Source organism: Cannabis sativa, chromosome 1 (genome assembly GCF_029168945.1).
Source record: "Cannabis sativa cultivar Pink pepper isolate KNU-18-1 chromosome 1, ASM2916894v1, whole genome shotgun sequence".
NCBI classification, from domain to species: Eukaryota; Viridiplantae; Streptophyta; class Magnoliopsida; order Rosales; family Cannabaceae; genus Cannabis; species Cannabis sativa.
This window is the reverse complement of record NC_083601.1, coordinates 37,575,087-37,602,282: the sequence shown is the minus strand read 5'-3', so window position 1 is coordinate 37,602,282 and position 27,196 is coordinate 37,575,087. Positions and strand designations below refer to the sequence as shown.

Genomic DNA, 27,196 nt, shown 5'->3' with positions numbered 1-27,196 from the left:
ATTAGTCTAATTATCATGACTTGATATATTATATATTTAAATGTACAACCAGTACATACAATAAGCTATTTCTTATTACTTTTATAACTAGATAAAAGTTATACATCTAGGTACATACAAATATATTTTACTACTCCAAGTAGCAATTGTATGTAAGACTTCTTCAGGAAGCTTTTCAAATAATCATTTTGTGATTCTTTATCACTTTGATTATATTAGATCACTAACAAATATTAGTAAATTATATATCCACTTTTGGAAATATGCAAACTAAATTATATAGTAACTATATATATATATATACATATCATGTACTAACAATAGTTTGAAACTATTGATTTTAAGAAATAATAAAATATGTATATATTAATTTGCTTCTGGCATTACCAATATATGTGAAATCTATATTCTTTGAAATAGAATTTCATGTCTGTTCATTCTCTTTAGGTAATGATATTTAAATATTCTAAATGTACAATAAGTTTGTACAATTCACATTCTATTAAATAATCAAGTATACTTTTATCTTGATTATAAGTATGTCCGTACTACAGGTACGCGACCACTATTATTCAATTCCACACATGATATATAAATTTCATGCACTTTGATTATGTGTGGTATCTCATCTTTTAGTTGTTTCCACTTTTTCTGGAAATATTTGAGTAGTAAATAATGTCATTGATTATTTAAAATCATTACATTCACTTCGGGGAATGACGTTGAACAAGTAGAACATTATTATAAATTTCTTAAAAATTTATTACTTGTTCATCTATAAAAAATATAAGAAATTATTCAACAATTTCTTTTACGATATTTCAAAGAATATATGAATGTAATTTTTGCATAGTCTCCAAGATGTATGCAAAATTTAATGTTTAACATATGTCAGATTCAATAATTTCCAACATTGCAAGTAATAACAATGTATAATAACATGACTAATACGAGGAATCTTTAAAAGTGATTGTATCATTCTCTGGAGAAAATGATGAACAATAAATACTGCCTCATGTATTTAAATAACATTAGTCATGCTCACTGTTATTCTTATACTTTGATGTTTCAATGTAATTTTCTTAATATTCTTTTTAGGTATTCAAAACCTACTATAAAATTTCATCAATAATAATCATTTTTAATGATTCTTTAGTTGTATTCACATAAATGCAATCATTTTTTTTTTTGACAAATATAAAACATTTACTTCAGGAAATGTTTGTCAAAATCTATATCGATATTAGATTACTTTTCATTGTCCTCAAAGAATATAAGAACATATATATAAATATGTATTCATCTCTTTCATTATATATCCATTAATTATATAATGAATATTACGTTTGCATAATCTTCAGGATATATGCAAGATTTTATTGAGGACGCATAATCTTCAGGATATATGCAATATTTTATCGAGGATGCATAATCTTCAGGATATATGCAATATTTTATCGATGATGCACAATCTTCAAGATATATGCAATATTTTATCGATGATACATAATCTTCTGGATATATGTATAATTTATACCGATTTTCTCTATCATATCATTGACACACATATATTGTAAATATTATAAATGATAAGAACATAATATATATATAAAATCAATAATAAACATATAAAAGTATATACATACATATATAATATAAAGATATATAGATAAAAATAAAATTAAAAAAAGAATTCTTGAAATTATTTCAGTCAGATCAGTATATATATAAATATATATTTAGTGTATCGTGACTTTGAAACAATTCAAGAACTTTAACAAAATACTTACATTGGATTTTAGACAGAGACTCATGCTTGAAGCTTGGGCAGAGACTCGTGCTGATAACGTGTTATAAAATAATATAAAGTAGATGAGAAGAAAGAAGAAGAAGATGAAGAGAGAAAGAGAAAGTGAATGAGAATTTCTGAGTTGTTTATTCTAATGGGCTGAACCACTATTTATACAAATACAAGAGTGAGATATTAAGAAACTAAGAAACAGAGGAATATTGATTACAATTAATGGTAATAAATAAAGATTTAGACATCCACATAATTATTAATATTTATAACAAATAAGAAATATTTTAGTTTTTGAATATAAATAATTTTTTTTCAAAGCTCTAAGTAAAAGGATTATAATCGTTGTCTAGCCGTTTATAATTTAAATGGTCGGATTATGTTTTTATTTTCATTTGTTTGTTATAAAGGAGGAATAAGAATTAGAGAAATTATTAGTGATTGTATTTTTCGGATTTATTTTTTATTTTATTTTTGTAAAACTTTGGCTCATTCCTCCAGTGAGCAGTGAGTGTTTAATAAGCATTTTGCCAAATAATATATAGTGATTGTTTTACATATAATTGGGCCTCTTGTAAAATAAGTAACAATCCAAAATTTTTAAAATTTCCCATAAATAGATGAAAATTGGGCCTTTAATGCCTTGGCAACGGGCCGAAGAAAACGTCTGTCCAATTCTCTCGGTAATGTTTACAACGGTCGAAAGACTAAACGACGTCGTAAGTTTCCTATTTTGGTAGGAAAATTTCTTGCTCAGACAAAACAACCAGGCCAGGCCAACTCTTTTCATAAACCTCAAACTCTTTCTCTTCTTCTTCGTTCTGCCATGGATGCTTTCGATTTTTGATTTTGAAATCCCCTTTGTAGTTTCCTTTTCTTTCCCTTTTTCTTTATCTAAGTCTCTCTAATTATTTGTTCAACTTTCTTTTCGAAACCTAAAAGCAATGGGCGTTGGAGGCAAATTCTGGGATTTGCTTAAACCTTATGTCCGAAACGAAGCCTTCGACTTTTTGAGGAACAAGCGCGTCGCTGTTGACCTCTCCTTCTGGATCGTTCAGCACGAGACCGCAATTAAGGACAGTGTGCGAAACCCACACCTCAGGCTCACTTTCTTCCGTACTATCAACCTCTTTTCTAAGGTTTGCTATTTCACTTTATACATATATATTAACACTTGTGTGTGCTTATGTAGTATTGTATTGCCCGGTTTTCTGTTTGGTTCTTGAGAAAAATAAATCATATTTAGCAGCCCGCTTAAGCCATTATCATTTGTAGCGTTTCTAAACTGGGCAATTTGTAGAACAACTACAGAATGGACATTACATATATGTATTTTTGTAACATAGATTTTTAGTTAGAATATGGATAATGGGTCTACTAAACTTGCAGTTTGGAGCATTCCCGGTCTTTGTAATTGATGGAACTCCATCTCCGTTGAAATCGAAAACCAGAATTGCAAGGTTCTATCGTTCTTCTGGAATTGAGTCGTCGAGCCTGCCTGTGCCTGAAGATGGTGTTTCGTTTGAGAGGAATCGGGCATTTACGAAGTGCATTCAAGAGTGTGTGGTGGGTTACTTTTGACATTATTTATTTTTTGCTGTTATATAAAATATGGTTTACATTTTGACTTTTGAGTTTCAAGTTTCAATTGAATTGTAGCGAAACGATTTGTGTCGTTTCATGTATTGTTTAGCTTTTATTCTAAACTGCCTAATTCTTAAGCTGTTTCAAGCTTCCTAATTTCTTCCATTGTCGTTTATGAAATAGACTATCCCTATTATGAGATGAAAACGGGAATAGAATTTCATGATATGTTATCATAGAACTTCTAAGAGCAATCATATTATTATCTATGCTCTTTTGAAACTAGGATATGCCCGCCTAACTGTACAATTTTGGGGAACCAGGAAACTATAGCAACTGCACAACAGGTGCTTGAATATGCTACTGTATAGTTTTAGAAGAAACGGATTTCAAATTCAATAAGAAAATATCTTTGGTTATTTCAGCTAAAATTTTTACGCAACTCATAAGTAGGCCAACGTATGAGACTGATGCCTTTCTTGTGATCCTTCACACGTTGTGGTGTTGTGATTATCTTATTTATTGGTGATTCTCGATGAATGATTAAACTAGTTAAAAATTTGATTCAACAGGAACTACTTGAGCTCTTGGGGATGCCTATTCTTAAAGCAAATGGAGAAGCTGAAGCACTGTGTGCCCAGTTAAATGCTGAAGGACATGTAGATGCTTGCATCACGTCTGATAGTGATTCATTTCTCTTTGGGGCTAAGTGTGTTATAAAATCCATTAAACCAAACACTAAAGTAAGTGATGTTTCTCTGTAGGTTCTTGCATTTCAGGATTGATTATGACTCTGCTTTCATTTGAGTCGTTGACTGATTCATCATTGTTAAATCTTCAATTTTTAGCTGCTCATATGACTATTAAGTAAAACAAATAAGTGGGACCTTAACCTAGTCTAGTAATTTTTTTAATAAAATGATTTTTTTACTATAGTAGTGGTATGCGTATTCAGTGGTATTGCTCATTTTTTATGGCATTGTAAAAATATTATGATCAAGACATTTTCTTTCTTGTAGTATTTGCATTTCTAATTGCATGTATGTAACAAGCACAGTGATATCTTTTTCCTTACATATAATATTGATGTCTTCCTTGAGTTAATATATGTCATGAATTTAATAAACATAAACTGCTATCCCGACTCCATCACTGCTCTCTTTCACTAACGTACACACATTGAACCAAAAACCAATAGCATATTATTTGAAAAGCACATTGATTGGATAATGAAAGTTGTTGCAGTTAAGGAGAAAAGCTACAAAATTCAATCATCTGAAGATTTCTGCATTTTATCAGAAGTGCATCTTTACTCTTTTGAATCAAATATTTGATTGTATCATTGGTTTTTTTTTTCCATTTCCTTTTTGAGATTTCATTTTCTTGCAACATTAAGCTTTCTCATTTTCTATAGTTCTATTTTCCAAAGCACCACCTTTGCTGCAAGTCTGAAAATTTCATTGTATGCAGGAACCATTTGAATGTTACTATATGTCAGATATTGAAGCTGGTCTTGGTTTAAAGAGGAACCATTTGATAGCAATCTCTCTACTAGTTGGGAATGACCATGATATAAATGGAGTGCAAGGCATTGGGCTTGAGACGGCTCTTCGCTTTGTCCGAAATTTTAGTGAAGATGATATATTGAATAGGTGCGTTTGTATGTTAATTCTATGATGAATTTGGAAATCTTTCTATATTGTAATATTAGGCTCAACATTAGATACTTTGTGAACTAAAGATTATGTTCTGCAGATTACATGAAATTGGCAACAAGGTTACACCTCCGTTTCAGTATAATATTAAACCTGTCGATGATTTTACATCCAATCCGGAAGCAAGCTCACAGAAGGCAAAGTCTACTCATTGTTCTTTCTGTGGGCATCCGGGTAGCAAACAATCTCATGTTGAGAAGTCATGTGAATATTGCTCTGCTCCTGATGGGGGCTGCAAGAAAAAACCTGAAGGGTTTAAATGTGATTGTCTTTCATGTCATGAGGTACATTATCGTCTTGGACTTTTTCATAGATAGTTGTTATAGTTTTTCATTTAAATTCTCGGCAATATTTCCTTTCCCTATATTTAGTAACAGTGTTCTGAATGGCAGGATCGGGAGGAAAAGGAGCGGAAGAAGCAAGAATATTGGTTATCAAAAGTTTGCTCCAAGATTGCTGTGGAACCTAACTTCCCTAATGACGAACTCATTCGTATTTATACGTGTGATAGCCATGGTTCTTTCACAGGTGTGTTGATTTCTTGGGATAAAGTTGCTTTATTTGTTTAAACTGCATAAACATACTTAGTATCCTTTCGAGGTGGGTTAGCACTTAGCACTACTTGCACAAGATCTGTAATTGATTTTTGTAAAGCCCTTGAATCGCTCATGATTAGGTCAATGATTGAGCAAGGCCAAGATTGTATAACTACCCTTAGTTGAGTAAACTTGTGTGCGAATGTTTTTGTTATCATGATCAATGATTTCTTTTTGAAATTTTATATTATTGTTTACAGGAAAGAATGACCAATGTTTAACGTGGGAAAGTCCTAAATTTGAATTGCTGATTGATTTCTTAGTATTTCATCAACACTGGATTCCATCGTATGTTCGTCAAATGTTATTTCCCATGCTGTCCACCATATTCTTGAGAGAAACAGCCAACCATTCAATCAAAAGTTTATTGTATGGGCAGTTTGACTTTGACTCTGTGGATCGTGTGAAGATAAGACAAGGGCATAAATTTTATGTTGTCAAGTGGAGAAAAGATGTATCCCTTATGTGTAGTGCTACACCGAGTTCCGAAGAAGCTAATAGTGATATTATGGGTGTTGATGAATCTATTAGTTTACTAGATGAGTTAGATGCACCAATGATTCGTAATGATGGGGGGTGTCAGTTTTTGTTGACGGACGAAAATATGGAACTTGTTCATGCTGCTTTCCCAGAGGAAGTAAACAGGTTTTTGAGAGGAAAGGTATGATATTAAAGTCACTTGCATTATAATATTAGACTAAGAAGAGAATTTCAGTGAACTGCTATTGGCATTGTTAAATTTAATCCAAACTCATAATAGTGCTTGAAAAACTCACAGGAACTGAAAGAATCAAAAAGAAAGAAGAGTGCGGGAGCTGATGAATTGATATTGGAGACACCAAAGCCTAGGGATGTCCAGCTAAATATTACTGAGTTCTACCGTTCAACCAAAGTCCAATTACAAGCCGGGGACGAAGAAGGTTCAGCGAAGGATTATGATAGTCAGAGTGACGGTAATTCAAAGGGAAGAAGAAGAATGCGAAATCCCAACTTGTCTAAGTCTGTAAGACGTAGACTTTTGTTTGACTAAGGTTACTTTTTCTTCTTTGTTGCCATTTTGGTTCCATATTTTCTTCTACCCGTTGAAGGTGTAAATGATTTGGATGGAATAGCACTATGACGAGGAGGCTTATGTTGGCTGGTGTAAATTATGGTAAACTTAGATGTTAGGCAATAGGCGTATAAATTTAGGATTCAGTTTAGTGCATTACAAACAAGCTTTTAAGTTATGCTCTGTTTTTCCCAATGTATGTAAAGGAAGCTAAAATAGTATTAGTTTCCTAGTTTATATTCTCTATATACGTATATATATTTATGATTGGAATGGAATGCTTTATCTATGATAGCTACATGTGCCAAATCAGTTCTTAATAATTGTTAATAATTTCAGATTTCATCCGGTGAATTAAATTTGATAATGTATTTTTCTGTTGTGGCAAACATACAATTTGAAATCAAACTAGACAATATGAAAGAAAAAAAAAATTATGGAGAACGTAAGCTAATAAATTAATTTAATGAAAAATATCGAACAAACCATAATATTTACAACAAACAGAAAATTTTCACATCTATAAACAGTTACCCTAAAAGTAACCTCTTTACCTACTTAAATATGCATAGAATAGAGTCATATAATCAGGGTGCCGTATGCAATGCTGTATTGTCGTTTTGAAAGGGCTCGACCTTTGGAGAATGAATGACGTCATTGATAAAGAAATGACAATTGACGATGAGATGAATGATTAGAAGGAAGATGATGAGGAAGCAAAACATGAGTGCGAAGAAGGTTACATAATCAAAACTGTTGTCGTTTTTTGTTTGTTGGTTGCTTTTCATATTCCTCAAAGCCTGAACGATGAAATAGATGATACAGCCAGCTAGACATAAATCCAATGTCACCTTTATCACGAACCCAAATACCTTCTTCACCTTCTCGTCGAACTGCCCAACTATTCCTTCACCTCCATTGATATCCATATTATATATTTAACCGCTCTGAAAACCAAATTGAGTGGTGGAAAGTGAAATGGTTGAAATAGTTAAATAGGAGTATGCTGACGAACAAGGTTACATGTTATATTATTATATATAGAGAGAGATGTTAAACTTATATGAGTTTGAACTAGTATACTATAACCGTCTTGCTTTCTTATAGGCTGAAATTTCTACCTCAATCTCTTGAACTTTTATTTAATTAAGAATAATTATATGAATAAAATATATATAATTTATAATTTTATTTATATAGAATTAATAATTTTATTTTAAATTGTAAATATTATATTTTTAAAAAAATAATTCTATTATAATTTAGTAGTAAGAATTGGTTAATGTTATTGTTACATTTGATACTGTTTAATAGTGTATTTTTATATTATTTTCTTAAGATAAATTTCTGGAAAACTATTCCTTTTCAAACAGAAATGTCGTAACTGATTGCACTTCTCTGGTAGAAAACGAAGGTTAATTATGTCTATTGAGAAGGTGCTGTGTGAGTATTTATTTATTTATTTATTTTTGAAATGAAACAACTTCATTATTACATCAACAAACAAAGATCATATAAGAGCTTGACAAGACTAGCCTTTCATAACAATGCAGAAGATTAATTAGTACATCTAGGACTGAAATGAACGTCACAACAATTGGGATCATGAAGTGAGGGCCCGAACAGAGAGAATTGCAGCCTCTCAACGTCAGTAACGGGAGCCATTTCATCAGTCCCACCAGCTTGGCTGCATTATTGATACAGTGGGAAATATTCCCAATGTTTTAGCAGCAAACACCATGGCCAACTGAAGCCATCATTTGCGTTTACTTTACACCAATAATGTTAAGGCAGCCAATTTCGGGGGTTAAGGTAATTCCAACACCATTCTAGTTAAGTCTTCTGGTCTTGGGGAAGGCTCCTCCTCATCAAACAGTTTTATTCCTAACAAACCAGATCTGCCAAGCCATGGGCAAAATATCATTTTTTTTTAAAGCTCTTGATAGTTGATAGCCTTCCAAAATCCACTCTCTTCCATATTTGCTTGGCAGATTTCTAATCTCATAGAGCATGATTAATGTCATTAGCAGCCTTTCCTACACACATGTTACAAGAATGATTACTTATTGCAAACAAAGTGTTCTCGTTTTCCACACATTACATTTACTTGATAACAAGTGTAAGTTGTTGAGTGAACGGGTGTGGCGTGCTGCCCCATAGCACACCCACAACGGGTCATTTTGTAATGTGGCATGTTTTGGTGCTTGATTATTAGTCAAGTTGTGGACCAAGCAGTAGCACCTCATCAGGATAGGGAGACTTTTGTGATTAGCTTTTCTTTTGTAATTTCATTGGCATACGTATAGAAAATTATATATGTTCTTGGAAATTCCTTGAAATCTCCTTAAGCTTTTTAAGGGAGGTAACCTGATGATTTATGAAGTACTCAAGGGTTATACTCTCTTGTCCTTTTAAAGTCATATAATAATAAAATAATGTTTATCTATACTTGATGATTGTTTGTTGTTTTTATTGGTCCATTGTGTGCCATTTGTCTATATGCTTACTTGCGGGCTGTGTGAGATTTGTCTTTGGAGACGACTTATGTTTGCTTGCACTCAACATGTGCGAGACATGTATTATGCCTAACCCTTGAGTTTTTTGGCCTGCAAGCGTGTTTAGGCTGACTTGCTATCTTGGTGTGTCAGCAAGTGTTGCACGTTCTGCTATTTAGAAATGTCCAAATAGTCGGCCTGTGACATTGGGCGAACCTCGAACATGGGTGTGTGCGTAATCAAGTGTTAGGGTTGGTCGGCTTTAAAAATTTAGGCATCGCAAGGAAAAATTATTGAGCGAGAAATTAACCTTATGATACAAAATTTAATGTCAAGACCCACAAATTATGATTTAATAAATAAGAGGGACTTTTTTATTTTTACACTTTAAAACAATTTTGTTTTTGCATTTTTACGGAACTCTACATAGAAATTTTTATTGCAACTAGCAGAGCAACTTAAATCACAACTAAAAATCGTATAGCTTCCCACATAAAAACTACAGGAAAAATTACTTTAGAAACCCAAACCATAAATTAAAAAAAATTAAAAAAATAATATATAAAATAATTTCTTAAATAATAAAGAAAACTACTAACCCGCGCATCCGTATGGGGTTGGGCATAGTAATGCTCATTATTTTACGGTGCACTTTGTGTGTGGATCAGCAGAGCGAAACAACATGACTTCACCACTTCATCTCTTCCAATATCTCCCGCCAATATCTACAGCAACGGGCACAAACCAGAGGCTAAGATCTTCACTACTGCCGCCCAATAACCCCTCTGCCTCTCCCAGAGACTCTTATCCGTACATCAAAGCTTGCTCCGGAACCACAGCCAGAAGTGAGAAGAGGAATGGCCCAGATGACTACCACGCAATTCTCAAAGCTCTCAACTCTAAAGGCCGCTTCCCTAGGAAATCTCTTGGCCAGGTTTCCCTCTTTTATTATATTTTCTCTGTATGCTTCCCGAGAAAACAACTGTCATCTGAATACTGAGTTTGCTTTCTGCTCTTTGGTTTGGTTGCCGCGAAAAGTTAAACTCACGTGAAAACTGAAATGACTTTGTAGTGTTTTCCGAATGATTTAGGAGAATTTTTGCGTCATATGTGGCTCAAAATCACCTTTTCTTTTTGGTTTTGGAAATGGATTTGATTGAATTTGGTTCTAACCCTTCGAAATTGGTTGAGACATTTTGTCGAGCATTGTGTACACGTTTTCTGTAGTAGACTCTGGTATATAATCTTTTTCTGTTGTACTGAGTTTTGGCCTTTTGGTTATGTTTTTGCAGCACTACATGTTGAACTCGGAGGTCAACGAGCAGCTTTCCATGGCAGCTGAGGTTAAAGAAGGTGATTTGGTATTAGAGATTGGACCAGGAACGGGGTCTTTGACTAACGTTTTAATCAATGCAGGTGCTTATGTCCTCGCAATTGAGAAGGTTAGTGCGAAAGTTCATAATCTCTATACTGTGAAGTTGTTTTCAAAGTATGTGAATGATAAATCACACGATTACCTGTTTCTCAGCTTTTCTGAAGTTGTTTTCGTTGTTGTAACTTGTAACTGGAATTAAAATCCCCAACTGTTTTGTTGTACATAAAAATTTTCAAGTTATCCGGATCCTGGTTGATATTGCAGACTGATTTTATGCATGGTTAATGAGTTCAGGATCCTCACATGGCTGCTCTTGTTAGTGAAAGATTTGCAGGCACAAACCGTTTTAAGGTATACAATATTTTGGTGATAAATTAGTGATTATTATATGTTCATTAATTCTAGATTTCTTTCCAGCATTAGTAAATTTATAGCTTTCATTGAAGAGTTGAAAATATTTTGTTGCAAAATGAAATAATAAATTGTTCTACAGGGACCAAATCTTTATAATTGAGGATGTTGGATACATTTGATTTTATGTATTGCAAGTCCCTTTCATTCTGTATTCTTATCAAAGCAATTTCGGTGGTTAATTTGATCAGGCATTCTTATTATCCTTCTCTTTGAAACATAAAGGTTATATCCGAGGACTTTCTCAAATGCCACATCCGATCGCATGTGCTATCGATTATGGAAAGTGCAAAGTCTCTGAACATAAATTCAACATATGCAAAAGTGAGAATAACTCCATCTATTATTACTTCATCTGTAGTACTCTTCCCTTCTTGGAATGATACTCCTGAATTTGTTTTGATTATTATTATCAAATTTTGGAAAAGAAGTTAATGAAGTTGAGGCTAATTTTAGCAAGAGCGGAAAACAATATCCAAAAGTTCAGCAATCTAGTATAATTTTCTTTTACTGCATTAGTTCATAGGAATTAGATTTCTTTTTAGTGACGGCCAATGAGCGGATATATTTGATATTTGCATATGTTGGACCTCACTTGAGATGGTATATTTATATTTATTGAGCTTCAAGATTGAATCTATAGTCTGTTTTTCACTGCATCAAAAGTAATTTTGCCAATGACAATGGCATCGTCATTTTGGAATGCCAAGTCCACGCAGTGGTATTCCAAAAACTTATTGTACATGTATAGAATCTAACAAGGATGACTTAACAAGGAATTCTTTGGGATCATATATTTCCTCACATAATCCATTGAAAACTAATAGTAACAATTACTTGTTTTTCCTCGTGACATTCCATTGTTCAGGTAGTCTCAAATCTTCCATTTAATATAAGTACAGACGTAGTTAAGCAACTTCTTCCAATGGGCGACGTATTCTCAGAAGTTGTTCTCTTACTCCAGGTTGGTATTTTTTTTCCTCGTGGTCCATTTTGGAATCATACATTCTTGTTGAATCTGTATCATGGTCTATTTCTTACAAAAATATTCGTTGCTAAAGTCACTTCACTTATGAATTATGTTATTCTTTCTGTCTTTGTATCTGGGATCAACAACAGGCAACATGATGTTCTATATGTTAATTTTGGATTGTTAATCAGATTAATCAACAAACAGAAACCATATTTGATGGGCTTTAATTATATGTGGTAGTTGGAAGATCATGCATTGTCCATAGTTAAAGACATCACAAGTTGCTTCCATAATTTATAGAAATGATTCTTTTTTTTTTTTTATAATTTATAGAAATGAATTCTGAGTGCCCGAAAGTAAAAAATGCGCTATTTTTTGGTAGGCTTGGAAGATTAAGCTCTATGGTCCCACAGGATCATAAAAGCAAGTATGAAATGAAAAATCCTAATGGACTACTGAACCTGTATCCTTGCATTAATATATCTATATGCTTAAAATTAATTCAGGAGGAGACTGCTGTGCGTTTAGTAGAATCGTCGTTGGGGACACCTGAATACCGACCAATCAATATCTCTGTCAATTTCTATTCAGGTATCTTCTAGATCTGTATACTACTTTGTTGGCCAACTTTGTCCTGCTTCTAAGTTTTATAACTTTGGTTGTAATTCAGAAACTGTAAAAGGCAGAAATTCCTATGGTTGACTTGAGCTTTTCACGGTCCCATATTGTATAAATACCTCACGTCTCATAAAAACTACTAACATTACCTGCAGAATACAGAATACATGGTAATGAAAATAGTTATCAACAGGTGGACATAGACATAACTTAGTAGTATTATCCTTTTCCTAACAAAGAGAAGATCCCAAGTTTAAATTCCCTTGTAAGAAAAAACAGTTGATAGATCCCAAGTTTAAATTCCTCTCGTAAAAAAAACAGTTATCAATGGGCTCTGGATATTTAAGCTTTTCTGTTGTAAATTCCTATTTCAGATCCTGAACTCAATTTTAAGGTGCCAAGGACAAACTTCTTCCCTCAGCCTAATGTAGGTGATCTATCATCTCACGAATACATATTAAATGCTAATTATTGCTATGAACAATTTTTTTAATATGCTTATGGTTGCATTTTATAGTGTTTGTATTGGAAATTCCACCAAATATTCCCATAGATAAGTGGACTAGTCACCCTACGTCCTTAAAAATGAGACATTTATTGGACTTTTTTCTTTCTTTACATAATGCTCATACATGGTAAACAGACATCATCTACATTGGTCTTTTATATGAATCGAGGCTGCACTGATGCTTTTTATGGTGGTGCAGGTTGATGCTGCTGTTGTAACATTTAGGCTGAAGCGAGCTGAAGACTACCCCCCGGTTACCTCCGCTAAAAGCTTCTTCTCCATGGTTATTTACTTTCCAACATGATTAAGTGTGCTACATTATAGAATTTCATTATCCATCTATATTTCTATTCTAGTCTCGATGTAGTTCTTATCATAGCTGAACTGCATTTGGTGCCGTATGCATGAATCATGATACGAGGAAATAGAGCACCAAAATGTGTACTTTACTAGTAGTGAGTGAATGTTTCAGAACTGTTAATTTTTCATCAAATGCTTTTGATTTCTATATTGTTTTAGTTTGCTTTCATTTAAATAGGTATCTATCATGATAACCACTCTGCATTATCTTTGTAATGTCATGTTAACTGTTAAGATAGTCTCTGCATTATCTTTGTAATGTCATGTTAAGTTAGTCTATGCATTCTCTTGTTGCAAGCTATGTCACTCAAAACAGGTGTAAATAGTTACATTTGTTCATGCTTCTTCATTAAATCCACCAAATTTCTCTTTCTGTTTGTTGATTTAGATCAATTCTGCTTTCAATGGGAAACGGAAGATGTTGCGAAAATCACTTCAGCATATATGCTCATCAACTGAGATCGAGAATGCTCTAGATAGCATTGGTCTTCCAGCTACGGTATCCAATCATAGTATTCTCACACGTAAATCAATTTTATGTTCTCATCCTCTAACTTATACCTTAAAATTTCAAACATTTCATGTTACAGTCGAGACCGGGAGAGCTTACTGTGGATGATTTTGTGAAGCTTCATAATTTGATTTTGGAGATCTAATTCTAACTCTGGTTCGTTCTACGAAAGCTAAACTAGAGAAATGACTATGCATACACTCAACTATGGCTAAAGATGGATGGAAAATTAGATTGACAATCCAATCCTGAATTTTCCAGCTGCAGAAGGGATTTGGCACTCGGCTGCATTGCTTGGAATCAAAGAATTTTCTTGCCCCCAAATCAAAGAGGCTCAATTAGTTATGTTGCATCACTTATCTTGTATTGAAATCTTTGGCAAACAGAAATGGAGAAATGCAACTTCTTGTTTGCTGAGACAGACAGTGTAAACATCATCACCATATAAGAAAATAAAATGAAATCAAAAATGCAGTTGATGTATCTGTAAAATTGTTTCGACTCAGTACAAGAAAATAATATTTTATCATTCAAAGGTTGAAGTCAAAAACTTTCCTAGGAAAGTAAAAGAGCAAGTTTCTCATTGTAACGTAGTGTACATTTGTTCAGCTCTGAATCACAATCTTTTTTCTTTCTACAAATCTCTTCTCCATAAACAAAAAATGAATATCAGAAATGACTATGGTTTAGCCACAATGTCTCATCCATGAAACTGATAGACAAGGTTCAAAGCTCTCAACCTCGTGGCATAAGGATCAAAACCCTCAGTGACCCCATAAGACCCATCATCATTTAACCTTCTCTCCTCCGCCAAGGCCACCGCCGAAGGCGAAAGCGGCCGCTTGGTACGCTTATTTTTTATGAAGCAGTCCCTCATCTTCTCCTCCACACTGTCCACGCTGCCTCGGTAACTATCCTGTTCGACATCGTCGTCTTCGTCTTCCTCACCCACTTGCATCGGCTCATTACCATTGACGACGGTGTCTGCGGCGGCGGTGAGGGGTTGGGGGAATTGGGGTTTTGAGAGGAAGGTGGAAAGGTGGGTATGAGCTTGGCGGAGGGAGGAGTATATTTGGAGAAGGTGGGTGGGGTTGGCGGTGACGGGGAGCTGTTTGGCTGCGAGGATAGCTTGCTCCATGGAGAGTATGAGGTCTGGTAAAGATGGTTGGGCTTCTTCCTCCATGATTGAGTCCGATTACGAGTTAGATTGATGGTGATTCGAGTTCGGACATTTAATACATAAATTAAATCAACTTTTTCTTTTTCTTTCTTTTTTTTCATCAGAAAAAAATCAACTTCAACGATTTTTTTTTTCACTTTGATTTTTTTTTTTTTTTTTGATAGAGCAAAAAAATAAAAAATCAACTTTTTTTTATTTTTATTTATTTATTTGTTATGAGTAATGTTGCTTTGCGCACTTGCTTTTTTATATTATTTTTTCCAAGATTATGTTTCGCACAAAAATATTCATGCAAAATATACTGAAAATGATGTTAAAAGTGGAAATGGTAATAAGCTTCATAAAGGTGAAGTTATTTGTAAATTTGGAAATGATTTGTGTGATGTGAGAATTTGTGATGATTTATAATTAAAATGCATTTCGTGTGTGTGTTGGTGTTATATTATGCTTTTAAAAGTAATTAGGTCCAAAGAACTTGGTCAACATTCAGAGTTAAAGTTCTTGGTAGCTTCGGGTTCCCCTTTCTGGGTATCAAAATCCAGCCTCAAACAATATTATATATGACCATAATTAAATATAAATCTAGATCATGATAATCTTTTCAGTTATTATATAAATCTAGATCATGATATTTAAAGTTATTGTAAATAACATTTGAATATTGAGATTCTGTTATAAATATATGAATAATTAGTGGTAAAATAATTTTGTATTAATTTTTTACACATTTAAGTCTCGTGATAAAATCTGTTAAATTTAATTTAATGATATCTAGCTGGTATCTTAAATTTGTAAAAAAGTAAACATAAGAGTTTTATCAAAAAAAAAAAAAAATAAGTCTTAAGTATAAAAAAAATCACACAGTATATCACCCCATATCTATGCTATAGTATCATACCTATATTTTTGAAATTAGTTGCTTAAAATTTTATATGGGTAAACTTTTAATTTTTTATTTAATAAAAAATAATAAAATATTATATATCTATAATAAAATAATAATAAATATCCTTAAGTCAAATATTTGGAATTCCGAATCGATATGAATTAATGGGTCACTTTCAATCCTACTTTCCATGCATATTAATCGAATATCAAAAGCTTATCAAAAAGACATTGTCGATTGATCATTAACAATTTTAAAAGAAATTTGAGCCTTTTAGGCACAAACCCACTTAAAGTTTTATTACTTCAATGTCAAAACCCACAAAAAAAGTTTTCTTCTTTTACGATCTACTTCTTTCAAATTTCCATAATATGTGATTTCAATCTGAGAACTTGTGTGCCGTGGATCGAGAACCATGTGTAGTGGAGCTATTATCTCCAAATACCATCCGGCGAATGCATACATGGAATCACTAAATTGCCTCACCCCAAATAATCCTAAATATATTTATCAAATGGCTGTTTTTTTCGCCATTAAAAACCATTTTTGTTAATCAATTTAACATTTTAACCAAAGGCAATAATGCAACAAAAACAAAGTTCAACCTAACGTAGTTAAATACTAATTTGACAAGCAACATCATATAGATATTAGATACAATATACATTGATATTGTACTTGGTCACCAAAAAAGAAAAAAGAAGAAGAAGAAGGAAAGACTAGGCTTTTAGAATCCGTAGATAGTCATCTATTATGGACATGGCAGAAGAACGATAGCCAGAACCAAAAAGATTGTAATGATTCAAGTAATGATACAACAAATACAGATCCGTTCTCTTCTCAAACCCTGGTTGTTTGGGCATCACCTGGAGAGAGAAAATAGCACACATTATGATGGAACACAGAACAATTGCGAGTTTGTACTTAGAATATTAGGCAAGCTTGAGTTAGCTTTTGCTTGAGATTCCCAATTGTTTTAAGGAAATCCTGAGAGATTTATATCAATATTACGATTTCTCTAGTCTCTACAGACATCAGAAGAAACTGTTTTCTTTTCAGGGTCTGGACTGGAGATTAAAATTACCTCAAAATAGGCACTGTAAAATGATCCTCCAAAGCCAGCACACCATGACATTCCAAACTCGGCTTCATTGTGTCCATCTATAAGGGGAAGAAAAGAACATGAAAGTGAAACTAAGTTTTACTTCTAAAATACCATTACTGATTCATTGGTCATGAACAAACATATTATACGATACAAAACTTAAAAGTAGTGTGTTTTAAAAGTTGTAATCATCAAGTTACACGAGTATTGTCGTTGTGCTTTTAATCTAATGAAGACTCAACTTGTGGAAACGGAATTCCCCTTCCATCAAAATTTGCAGCCTACTAACTGTTAGACTTTGTTAGGAGTTGGCTAGTCTTGTAATGAGAGCTAGCTAATTATACAGAATCCCTTCTTCATATTTTCCTTTCAATAATGACTAACATCATCGTCCTAGTAAAAAGCAGAGGAGCTAGTACGGAAAACACCAGTAGTTTTAAAAATTTAAACTTCAAAGCTTTTAAATGTGTTGTTGATATGTTAGTTTTATAATGTCTTAATAGTTCACTTCCAATGAATTCTGTTCTAGCAAAAGATGAGCAACTGGCATTAGGCTCATTACAACTTACAATAACATGCCGGGTCAAGAATAACAGGCTCTCCATTTTTGTCAGCGCTGATGTTCCCACTCCACAAGTCTCCATGTAACAAGCATGGCTCTATTACGATACCATCAAATAGGGGTCCCATACTTCTCACCAATCTTTGTCCTGAATATATGGATGACAAAAACCCATGGTCAACAAATCATTTATCAGCTATAATTAAAGGGTTCTCAACAATAGCAACAAACTCTATTTAAGGTTTTTAAATATGCATATATTTGTGTGTGTATTCATAATCTAAGAGAACCAGAAACTGACAGAAATTACAGTTCCAGTTTACAGTAATGGCATAGTGTACCAGGCCTGAACAGAGAATTAACAAGGTCACCTTTCTCATAAATGGTCCTGTCACCATACTGGTCTTGTGCTAGCTTCAACTGAAACCCCAATCTATGTTCTCCATAAAACTGAATCCAATCCGAGGTCCAAGTATTTATCTGCGGAGTACTGCAAGACAAGAATAAATCATCAAATCATCTCATTATAAACTATTTAGCATAAACAAGTTAAGCAGTCAGTGAATTCAAGCAACCATGTTTTTTCCATATCCAATAAGACTACCTTCCAATAGTGTTATCAACATCAAAACCAAAGCCTTTGTCTGTTTTTCCAGCTCTATGCATTTCTGCAAGTTTCCTTCCTAAAACAGACTGATGACCAATAAATTCAATAGATTACGACGGCAAGATTTTTAGCAACATTTAACTTATTGAAAGAATTGAAGTAATCCTCACCTGATCGCCTCTAGATGCACCAAATTCTATAAACTCCATGATAATGTAAGAACCGCCCGTAGGTAGGGACCCAACCTACAATGCTTTAGAATACATTCAACTAAGTCTGCCCTCATAGCTAGTAAACTATTACCAGATTAATAGATTCAAATTTGAAGACCTTGTATGGTTTTGGAACATGGATTGAATTGGTTTTGTACATGGCATTTAATCCAAGAGCTTCTCCCTCAAACATTGATGGTCCAATACTCCTGATTCATGTTTCTAAAAGCATAAGTACTTGAATTATTTGAGAATGAATGTTAAGTATTGGAGTAGCATTACAACAATAATGGCCAAAGAGAAGCAAATTTTGCAATACTCTGATCAACGACAATACTAGGTGTGTATACCTGTTTGTTTTGACAAAGAAAGAACCAGCATCAGTGTCATAACGATTGGCACGATTGATGCAACCACCACCTACTGGACTAATTCCTGTTATTTTCGTCGCGTTTCCTTCCGAGAGAATCCATTCACGAATTGGATCATCACTCATGGCATTCACTGTGAGACAACTCATAAACATATGAGTTTAGTTAGCAAAAAGAGAGGTCCTGAAATTTGAAATTTAAGGCTGAAGAATGCAAGCCTAACAGCTAGTGTTAATCAGTTCCATTCAAGTCCTAATTTATAACATTCAATAATTGCCAACCGTTAAGGTCAAAATTCTTCTAAAAACTCCAAAAAATCCATTTACTCAAGTAACACAAAAACAAGATACAACAAATGAAAATCAAATTGATACAGTAAATAAGAACATTAATCTAATCATTATGAAATATGTTAAACCATCTAATTACTGGTTACATTATAGAAAAACAGACTAACTCCAATAGCCAAATGCAAAGTTAAAAAGAGAAAGCACATTCATAATTAATAATTGCGACAAATTAGGAAATGAGTACTCCGAAAAAAAAAAAGAAACAGTGAAAACATTGAGCTCAATTCTTCATGGAAAAGAAAAATTAAAGCTAAATCACCATCTGGGTCCCGGTCCTCTTCATTCTCTATGTTAAATATACCACCCTTTTCATTACATAATCATAAATTTGATGGCATATACTTACTGATAAAAGGTCTATGCTTGTGCTTGGTAGAGGAGAGTCGAGGTAGACGAGTAAGACGACAAGGGAAGCACGAAGAAGGAGCTATGGCTCCCAGGTGAGCCACCATAATCAAGTTTAAGAAAAATCTGTTTTTACAGAACGGAAGACCACTGAACTGAGGTCGGTGATCTGTGACTCGTGTCGTTTTGATTGCTGGGCTTTCATTCGCCTGTTATGAAGCGAGGGAAACAGACAACGACTAGGATGGGATTTCGTCAAACTGTCGTCTACGTGAGACACGTGTCACATAAAACTGGCATCAAAAAATATTCAAAAAAAAAAAAGTTTTTTATTTTGACTTGAGATTTGAGAAGTCTAATTTTTTTTTTGTTAAATTTTCTTCATATCAGTCAACTTATCTTCTTCCAAATTTGCCATTTTCCTTTAACTTTCCTTTGGACTTAAATTAAGGGTTAAAGTGTCTTTTCCATGGCGGCCATTTTCTCACCATTGGATAAGATGAATCCAACGGCTAATCGCACGGGTTCGTTGCAGTACAGTAATTTCTTTCTCTTACGTCTCTTCCTCTCTCTTTCCTGTGACAGTCCTCCATCTCTGCACCCCAAATAAAACACCGAGCTTTGTTAATCAATATATTTTTTTTAATGCGAAATTCGTAAATTGAAACAGGTTATTGGTGATCTCCCTGGGTCTTTTTTATTCTGGTGAGTTTCTGGGTTCTAGTTTATTATCTTTTACATATTATTTTCTTTGGTTTTAATATTATTTGTGTTATTTTATTTTAGGCATACACTTTGGGATCAAAATTTGAGGGTTTCTTTCTCTTCTTCTTCCGCGAAAGGCATGTTTCTTTTTAATTATTATTGTTGTTGTTGTTGTTGTTGTTGTTGTTGTTTATGGGTTTTTGTGGTATTTGTGCTCTAGATTTGGGTTTGGAAACAAATTGAGAAGCGTCAATCTACATTTTGGGCTATGATTATGTGACTTTACTTTCGATTTTTGATTTGTGGGTTTTTATATATATAAATATAAATATTTGATTGGTTCTGGTGGATTAACAAAGAAGATGAAGAATTTGACTCTGTTAAACATGAATTTTGAAAATCATGTCATAAAAACTTCTCTGGTTTTGAAACGTAGCTCGATATCATTCCAATGTTATTGTTCATAGTTGACTAGCTAGCCTGCTTAGTTAGTACTTCGTATCATAACTACTTTTTTTAAAAAAAATATTAGCATAAATACTTATTTCAATCAAGAAAGTAATAAGATCTTCGAGTGACAGCTAAAGTTATAACTCAATTGTGTTTGAGAGGCTATTAAGATGATGAGGGCTTGGTGTTAAATGGTGTGGCATTCATTTGATGATACTGCATTATTATAAAATTTAATGTCAGTTTATATTAATGGGGTTTTTCTTTCCTTTTTAATAGATTGTAATGATACAAAGTTTTTAAATCTGAAGTAGCAAAAGCAGGATCCAAGGATGTTGCAACCAGAAGAAATTTTGAATCAGAAGTCTCGAAAGAAGAAGACACAAAACCGAAAGGCTCCTATGCTTGCTGCTAATGCAGGTCAAGATGTACAAGGTTCTATGCCAATGAAAACAGCGCAAAAGGCTCCTAAAAGAAATGTGATGAATGCAGTTTCTCCATTGGTTCACCAATCAGATAGGTCAAACTCAGATTCTATGCCGGATTCTTCAACGTCTGGGAATGAGTATCGAGCGCTCAGGAGGAAGTATTTGCTGCTTGAGGAAGAGAGTTTCACATTGGGCGGAGACTTGAGAACAATCGAAGAGGAGGTTAACACCCTTGAAAATGAAAAGTTTGCACTCTTGGACAAGCTTGTTGTGTTAGAAGGCCTGGTTGATCCTTCCGAGTTAAAGTCTCAGGGGAAATTATAACTCATTAGTTTCTTACATCATCACAGCTTGTTGTGATTCTATACGAGTATATGTTTGCAGATATGGATCAATGTTGAGCTCGGACAGGTAGTCAGCTCTTCAGAACTTCTTTTATTTTGGGTAGTAAATGTATGATGAATTAGTGAAATGAATATGTCTTCTGATCTTGTAAATAGAGGTGGATTAAACAGACAGCTTGCTCGTTGGTTTTGTTTATTGTTTTTAACTCTTAGATAATATACAATGTACAATTCTGAGATGATCTCGAAATGGGAAATTCATTGATAATCTTCTTAGAGGTCCAGGTTATATAAAAGCTTTGTATTTTATGAGTGGTTGCAAATGGATCTGAGAAAAAACAAAAAATGATATTTTAGTTAGAATCGAGTGCGTGTAATCGTCTTTTAAAGTTAAACTCAGCAGTTTCCATATCCACAGTGAATTTTTCTTTATTTGACATTTTGATCTACTTAATACATATAATTGTAATTATAGATTTAGAATGTGAATGTGAGGATTATTTCACAGTAAATTAGCAAGACTTCAGCCTGTGATATGCTACAAGAAAAAGCTGAGTCCCACCCATCTGTACCCTTACACTGACTCTATTGCGCTGCGCCTATTTGATCCCTAATATCAAGGGACAACATTGTAGTAAAGAATTGCTGTATGAGTGTCATGTTTTCTAGAAAATAAGGACTATGTCTTTGTAAAGCCAAAGAACCTGGAATTGATTACAAATTTAAAACAAGGGTTCGGGAAAATGTCATTCTTTTCTTCTCATCAAGCAATGAAATACGGAACAATTTCCCTTGGGGACTGTTTATGCTGCCCAAGTGGTTCTGAATTGGAAGTTGTCCAATTCTTGGACAAAGCCGCAGAAAGCATACTAGACTTTCTGATTAGTTGAGGAGAAAATATGTACAGCTATTGAAAGCTTTCTGTAAATAAAGGTTTGCTGCCAATGAAAGTAGTGCAAAAGGCTCCTAAAAGAACTGCGAGAAATGTAGAGATGGATAAGACAAACAGCTCATAGGTTTGATTCATTGTGTCTAGCTCATATATCTTGAATTGGGAAATTCATTTTTATTCCTCTTAGAGAAAAAATTGTTGTTTGCATAGATTTCAAGGTTCACTTTCGATATTGGTGATCATCCTCACTCCTTAACAGAGGACACTTTGTTAGACATTAAAGAGATATAAAACTTGGCCCCATCCCAACCTGATGGGGGTAAAATTGGACAACAGCACAATTAAATTGTGAGGATTGTGACAGTAAATTAGCGCGACTTCAGTCTGTGATATGCTACAAAAGAAAAGTGAATCATATGTACAAAAAGTATTGAAAGACTTCCAAATCTAAAGACCTCTCCTGTCCTACCATCGATTTCCTTTACCCCAGTAACTTGGAAAAAGAAAAAAAGAAACAATATAGAAACTAGAAAGTTATCACCACTCGGAAACAAACAACAAAGCTACTTTTTCCTCACCTAACCCAACATTTTCTTTTCCAAGAAAGAAAACAATCCATTATCCATTGGGCCACGTGTCACATTTAGGAACAGTTAAACTTGGGTTATCATCATTGCCTTGTTTCTGAAAGACTAGAGGTAGTAGGTTCAGAGTGGTTTGCTGGGGGAGATTGTTGTAATTCTAAATGACTTTGGTTGCTGATGTTTGCCACTGATGATCGTTCAGAGCCAGGTAATAGCCACAGCTGAGAATGTTCATTTGGGGTACTCTCAGAGTCGTCAAATGACTGAGCCGACGTGAACATTACTGGTCTGCCATGTTTTGTTCCCATAGACTCCTGTAGTGGAAGACGGCAAACTGGACAGGTAGACTGTTTCCTTAACCAGACATCGATGCAAGAGAGATGAAAATTATGGCCACATTTGGGCATGATTCTTAGCACTTCTTTCTCTTGATATTCACCCAAACATATTGAGCATCTGCGTTAGAAAAACAACAATGAAATTTCAGTCTTCACCTATGTTATCCATAAAAAGACCAATAATCTATTTAGTATTTTAATTTTGTCTTAATTTCTAATGCTCAGCATCAAGCAATGACACAAGGTGTTTACAGCTGCTAATGATGTATGTATCCTAATCAGAGTAGGATGACAATACATTCTCATTAGGACTACAAAAAGTACCTCTACATAGTTAAGGTTGAGAATAGACAGTATCAATTGCAGAGATAACAGGTAAGAGAAGGACCTTGATTTACAGTTTAGGGTTACAAAACTATAAGATTGTATTGTCTCAGCAGTAATATTGGCTGATTTGATCCTTGAATACAGGCATTCTGCTACAGAAATTCCTAGTTCTTCTACTTTATCCTTATTGGACCCCATTCAACACATCACTTTATTGCAAAATTTTGGTAAAGATGATAATTTAATGGTTATCTATATAATTAAATAGAGGTAGGCAGGTAGCCAAACTTACTGTGTGTCTTCTATAGAACTGAAGGCCTCATGGTTGAATTTCATAGTAGGGATTGCAGCAACCAAAACAGGTTCAAGACCACTACCCTGGTGCTCTGGCTGCCACCAAACAATGAAAGCTTAAAATCCATACATCTCCAAATTAAAGCACTAACAGATTGAAAGAAAGAAAAAAGAAAAATGCTGAAACGTCAAGATCAACACAAGGAATAGAAAAATGCAACTTTGCATTTATCTCACAAAGCCTCCTACAAGTAGGGTATAAATTTAGATACCAGGAAGTCAACCAATGTCATAATCTATCTATATTTAGTTAATCACAAAAACAGAGCAAGCAATCTTTACAAAGTGAATTTATTTGTCCTAAATATTCGTTAGATATTTCAGCTATCTTCCAACTTCAGCAATGTCTTAACAATTTTCAGCTAAAAAAGTAAATCTTATTTTCTAAGATTCGTTTCTTCACCATTTTAATCTCAGTACAGGAACAGTAGAGGGAAATTATTTCCGTCCATTTCAGAGCTTGACTCAGTATACTAATAGTAAAAAAAACTCATATTAAAACAATATTAACTATATCAGCCATCATATACTCCCATGGGAAAAAAAAATAAGACTTGTAAAATCAAATCTCTCATCTCTGATGAAGCTACGGATATGCAAATTGATATCTAGATCACACCATATGTAGAACAGACTCAAATACGATATACTACTAGATATATATTAATACAGAAGTAAGTGTCTCTAACGAGATTCATATATGCAGAAACCCAATAATATAGTTGAAACTTTCAGGAGATGGAATCAAACATACCTGCTCAAGATCAATCCTGGATTCAATCTCGAACATAGGCCGGGATTCGTTCCTTCTAAGCCGCCCACAAATAATTCTTGTGCAAACAAATACAATAAATGTTGCGCTCATACCAAATCCAATAACAGTAGTAATCAAATTCATGCCTCCACCCACCATATTTCCAAGGTCTCCTACTTCTATACCCGATTTCAAGATGACCAAAACCAAATATATATATATATATAGATAAACAAAATCCCAAAAATGTCAACAGAAAATAAGAAAATAAGAAAGAAAAAAAAAGAAAAATCTTTCTATTCTAATACAGAAACAAAGAATGCCCACGAGCAAATTAATTGCAACAATTTAAGAAATACACAGATCAGAAACAAGAAGATTTGGAAGCCAAATCACAAAAACAAGGGTGCCCATTTGGAATTTTTATCGCTTTGTAATGACTCAAAGATGAGTGAGCAATACTAATTAAGAAGTGAGCTATGAAAGGAAAGAAGAAAAAAAATATATTAATGGTGGGGATGAGAGATTAGACTATAGAGAAGAAGAGAGAGAGAGTGGGGGTGTGGGAGGAAGGAAAAAGGGAAGGAAGAAAAATCATTTTCTTTCTCTTTGGAATGGCATTGCAGTGGGGTCCATTCCCATCAAAGAAGGGACCCACTCTAGACTTGATGAGCTTTAAATAATCCGACGATTGAGGATGGTTGTCAGCTTTGGCGGCAAAAATACTAAACAGTAAAAAAAAAGGAAATTATATAATCTATGGTTTGAGACTGGGATTCTTTCTTCTTTTGTAAATAGTAAGTTAAAGAGTGAGGAAGAGTCAGAGAAAGTGAAGTAGATTTTGCTTTTGTTTTTTTGGTCAGGTTTGTTTGTGAGAATCTAATAATATCTCAACTCAACTCAACTCTTTTTATCTTTTTTTTTCTATACTAATTTGCTTTGCTTTCTGCACTTTCCCCAGTTATCATCTTTCTTTAACCATATTACTTGTGGATAAGGCAAGGCCTAGACTTGAGTCAAACCTTCTCTTTTTTTAAGTTTTGTTTTTATTTTTGCTTTGTGGGCATTTTGGACTTTTTCCTCTTTTTGTTTTTTGTGAAGAAAGAAAAAAAAAATTATATATATAATGTATGCTTCGCCCTCTACCAGAGGGCATCATATACCAATTTTTTAATATGCACTTGTTTATTAATTTAAATTTAATTAATACAATTGATGGAGCTTTGGCTAATTTAATATGTTATAGTAAAGATTCAACGTTAGAATAAAGGAAGAGGAATACTTAGAATACTTGCTCTGCACTGGATGAATATTCTAAGCTGGTAGCTTTCCTTTTGGTTTTACCACATAAGTTAAATTCGCATCTAACTAGGATTTTTCTTTTAATTTTAATCATCATTAGATTAACCTTATCGTTTGTCTGTTCATAATAAAAATGATTGCTTATGTTATTTTGTTGGTATGTTTTGTGATGACTTATGTAGAGTTTATACTAAAACTATATAGTACTCAAGTCTGCGTGAAGAAAAAAAAAAATCATAAAATGTTCTAGTAAGTTTTGATTTAAAACAAGTTTATCTTCATCTTTTGGTCTAAATAATAGGTCTCCAATATGATCATAAAATCAATTGGCTTCTTACAAAATATATATAAAATTTTATCATTTAACTAAATTTAAAAAGAATAATTAAAGTGGTTCACACAAAATTTACAAACTAATTATTTATTAGGAAGTTTAGAATAATATACACTTTTTACATTAAATTTACAATAATAACAATACTACTATTATTGACGTAACACGTCAGCTAAATCTAACATATTTTAACGTTAATTAATGAGGTTACATGTAATATAATAAGTTACCATTTTTATATATCATTTTGTTATTTTGAAAGCTAATTAGTTATTGTATAATATAATTTAATTAACAAAATTATAAAATGAATATTTACTATGATTTTAAAAAAATACAAAACAATAACTAATTATTATATTAATAATTAAATGGTTTTTTTTTCTAGGAATAGCGGAAAAATATATGTTTCCACATTTTTAAATGTTTACGTTGAAGAGTAGATCACAATATTATTTTTTTTAGATTTAATTGAGTTATGACGTAGCTAAAAATTATTTTTAAAGTTGACAAAAAGGAAAAGAAAGAGAGAAAAAAAAAACAATGAAAATTTGCTAAAAGTTAGGCAAACATGGAAAAAAAAAAGAAGACAAAAGCATACTTGTAATTTGTAAATTAAATCCAATAAAAAGTGTCATGTAAATTCTCCTTATTTATTTAACTTTATAATGCAGCAACAAACCCATTTTGCTACTTAAAGTGCAGAATGTTTCCAAGTTAAGCTATAAACTTTTTTTCTTATTTTTATTTTATTTGACAGTGTTCTTT

The 27,196-nt window shown here is 33.2% G+C and overlaps 6 protein-coding genes across 9 annotated transcripts; 3 read left to right on the top strand and 3 right to left on the bottom strand.

Annotated features, from left to right (window-relative positions):
- Nucleotides 1-2,450: 2,450 nt before the first annotated feature.
- Nucleotides 2,451-7,041, top strand: LOC115707878 (flap endonuclease GEN-like 1). The gene is made up of 8 exons (XM_030635969.2): nucleotides 2,451-2,940; nucleotides 3,191-3,367; nucleotides 3,958-4,128; nucleotides 4,856-5,037; nucleotides 5,141-5,384; nucleotides 5,493-5,628; nucleotides 5,897-6,357; nucleotides 6,475-7,041. The coding sequence occupies exons 1-8, from the start codon at nucleotides 2,746-2,748 to the stop codon at nucleotides 6,724-6,726; spliced, it is 1,818 nt and encodes a 605-aa protein (XP_030491829.2). The 5' UTR covers nucleotides 2,451-2,745; the 3' UTR covers nucleotides 6,727-7,041.
- Nucleotides 7,042-9,848: 2,807 nt separating this feature from the next.
- Nucleotides 9,849-14,548, top strand: LOC115706614 (ribosomal RNA small subunit methyltransferase, chloroplastic). Its single transcript, XM_030634324.2, has 10 exons — nucleotides 9,849-10,176; nucleotides 10,535-10,684; nucleotides 10,912-10,968; nucleotides 11,254-11,352; nucleotides 11,897-11,992; nucleotides 12,508-12,592; nucleotides 12,994-13,046; nucleotides 13,327-13,410; nucleotides 13,876-13,986; nucleotides 14,078-14,548. The coding sequence occupies exons 1-10, from the start codon at nucleotides 9,925-9,927 to the stop codon at nucleotides 14,141-14,143; spliced, it is 1,053 nt and encodes a 350-aa protein (XP_030490184.2). The 5' UTR covers nucleotides 9,849-9,924; the 3' UTR covers nucleotides 14,144-14,548.
- Nucleotides 14,505-15,181, bottom strand: LOC115706615 (uncharacterized). The gene has a single exon (XM_030634326.2). The coding sequence runs from the start codon at nucleotides 15,179-15,181 to the stop codon at nucleotides 14,699-14,701; it is 483 nt and encodes a 160-aa protein (XP_030490186.1). The 3' UTR covers nucleotides 14,505-14,698.
- A 1,478-nt stretch (nucleotides 15,182-16,659) lies between these two features.
- On the bottom strand, nucleotides 16,660-19,969 carry LOC115703728 (protein-ribulosamine 3-kinase, chloroplastic). 2 transcript variants are annotated; one of them, XM_030630960.2, is made up of 9 exons: nucleotides 19,618-19,969; nucleotides 18,901-19,054; nucleotides 18,669-18,759; nucleotides 18,509-18,583; nucleotides 18,336-18,424; nucleotides 18,103-18,221; nucleotides 17,739-17,879; nucleotides 17,149-17,225; nucleotides 16,660-16,930 (listed from the first exon to the last, which is right to left on the bottom strand). In XM_030630960.2, the coding sequence occupies exons 1-9, from the start codon at nucleotides 19,721-19,723 to the stop codon at nucleotides 16,784-16,786; spliced, it is 999 nt and encodes a 332-aa protein (XP_030486820.2). In that variant the 5' UTR covers nucleotides 19,724-19,969; the 3' UTR covers nucleotides 16,660-16,783. The 2 variants fall into 2 exon arrangements, with proteins under 2 accessions (XP_030486820.2, XP_060970304.1); XM_061114321.1 differs by having other exon boundaries at nucleotides 18,901-19,104; nucleotides 19,618-19,743.
- A 174-nt stretch (nucleotides 19,970-20,143) lies between these two features.
- Nucleotides 20,144-21,821, top strand: LOC115707376 (uncharacterized). 3 transcript variants are annotated; one of them, XM_061114353.1, is made up of 2 exons: nucleotides 20,144-20,321; nucleotides 20,403-21,821. In XM_061114353.1, exon 2 carries the CDS (start codon nucleotides 21,104-21,106, stop codon nucleotides 21,521-21,523), a length of 420 nt encoding a protein of 139 aa, XP_060970336.1. In that variant the 5' UTR covers nucleotides 20,144-20,321; nucleotides 20,403-21,103; the 3' UTR covers nucleotides 21,524-21,821. The 3 variants fall into 3 exon arrangements, with proteins under 3 accessions (XP_060970336.1, XP_030491186.2, XP_030491188.2); XM_030635326.2 differs by having other exon boundaries at nucleotides 20,150-20,321; nucleotides 21,051-21,821; XM_030635328.2 differs by having other exon boundaries at nucleotides 20,158-20,321; nucleotides 21,083-21,821.
- Nucleotides 21,822-22,781: 960 nt separating this feature from the next.
- On the bottom strand, nucleotides 22,782-25,805 carry LOC115706610 (RING-H2 finger protein ATL5). Its single transcript, XM_030634319.2, has 3 exons — nucleotides 24,793-25,805; nucleotides 23,977-24,074; nucleotides 22,782-23,475 (listed from the first exon to the last, which is right to left on the bottom strand). The coding sequence occupies exons 1-3, from the start codon at nucleotides 24,949-24,951 to the stop codon at nucleotides 23,106-23,108; spliced, it is 627 nt and encodes a 208-aa protein (XP_030490179.2). The 5' UTR covers nucleotides 24,952-25,805; the 3' UTR covers nucleotides 22,782-23,105.
- Between the last annotated feature and the right edge of the window lie 1,391 nt (nucleotides 25,806-27,196).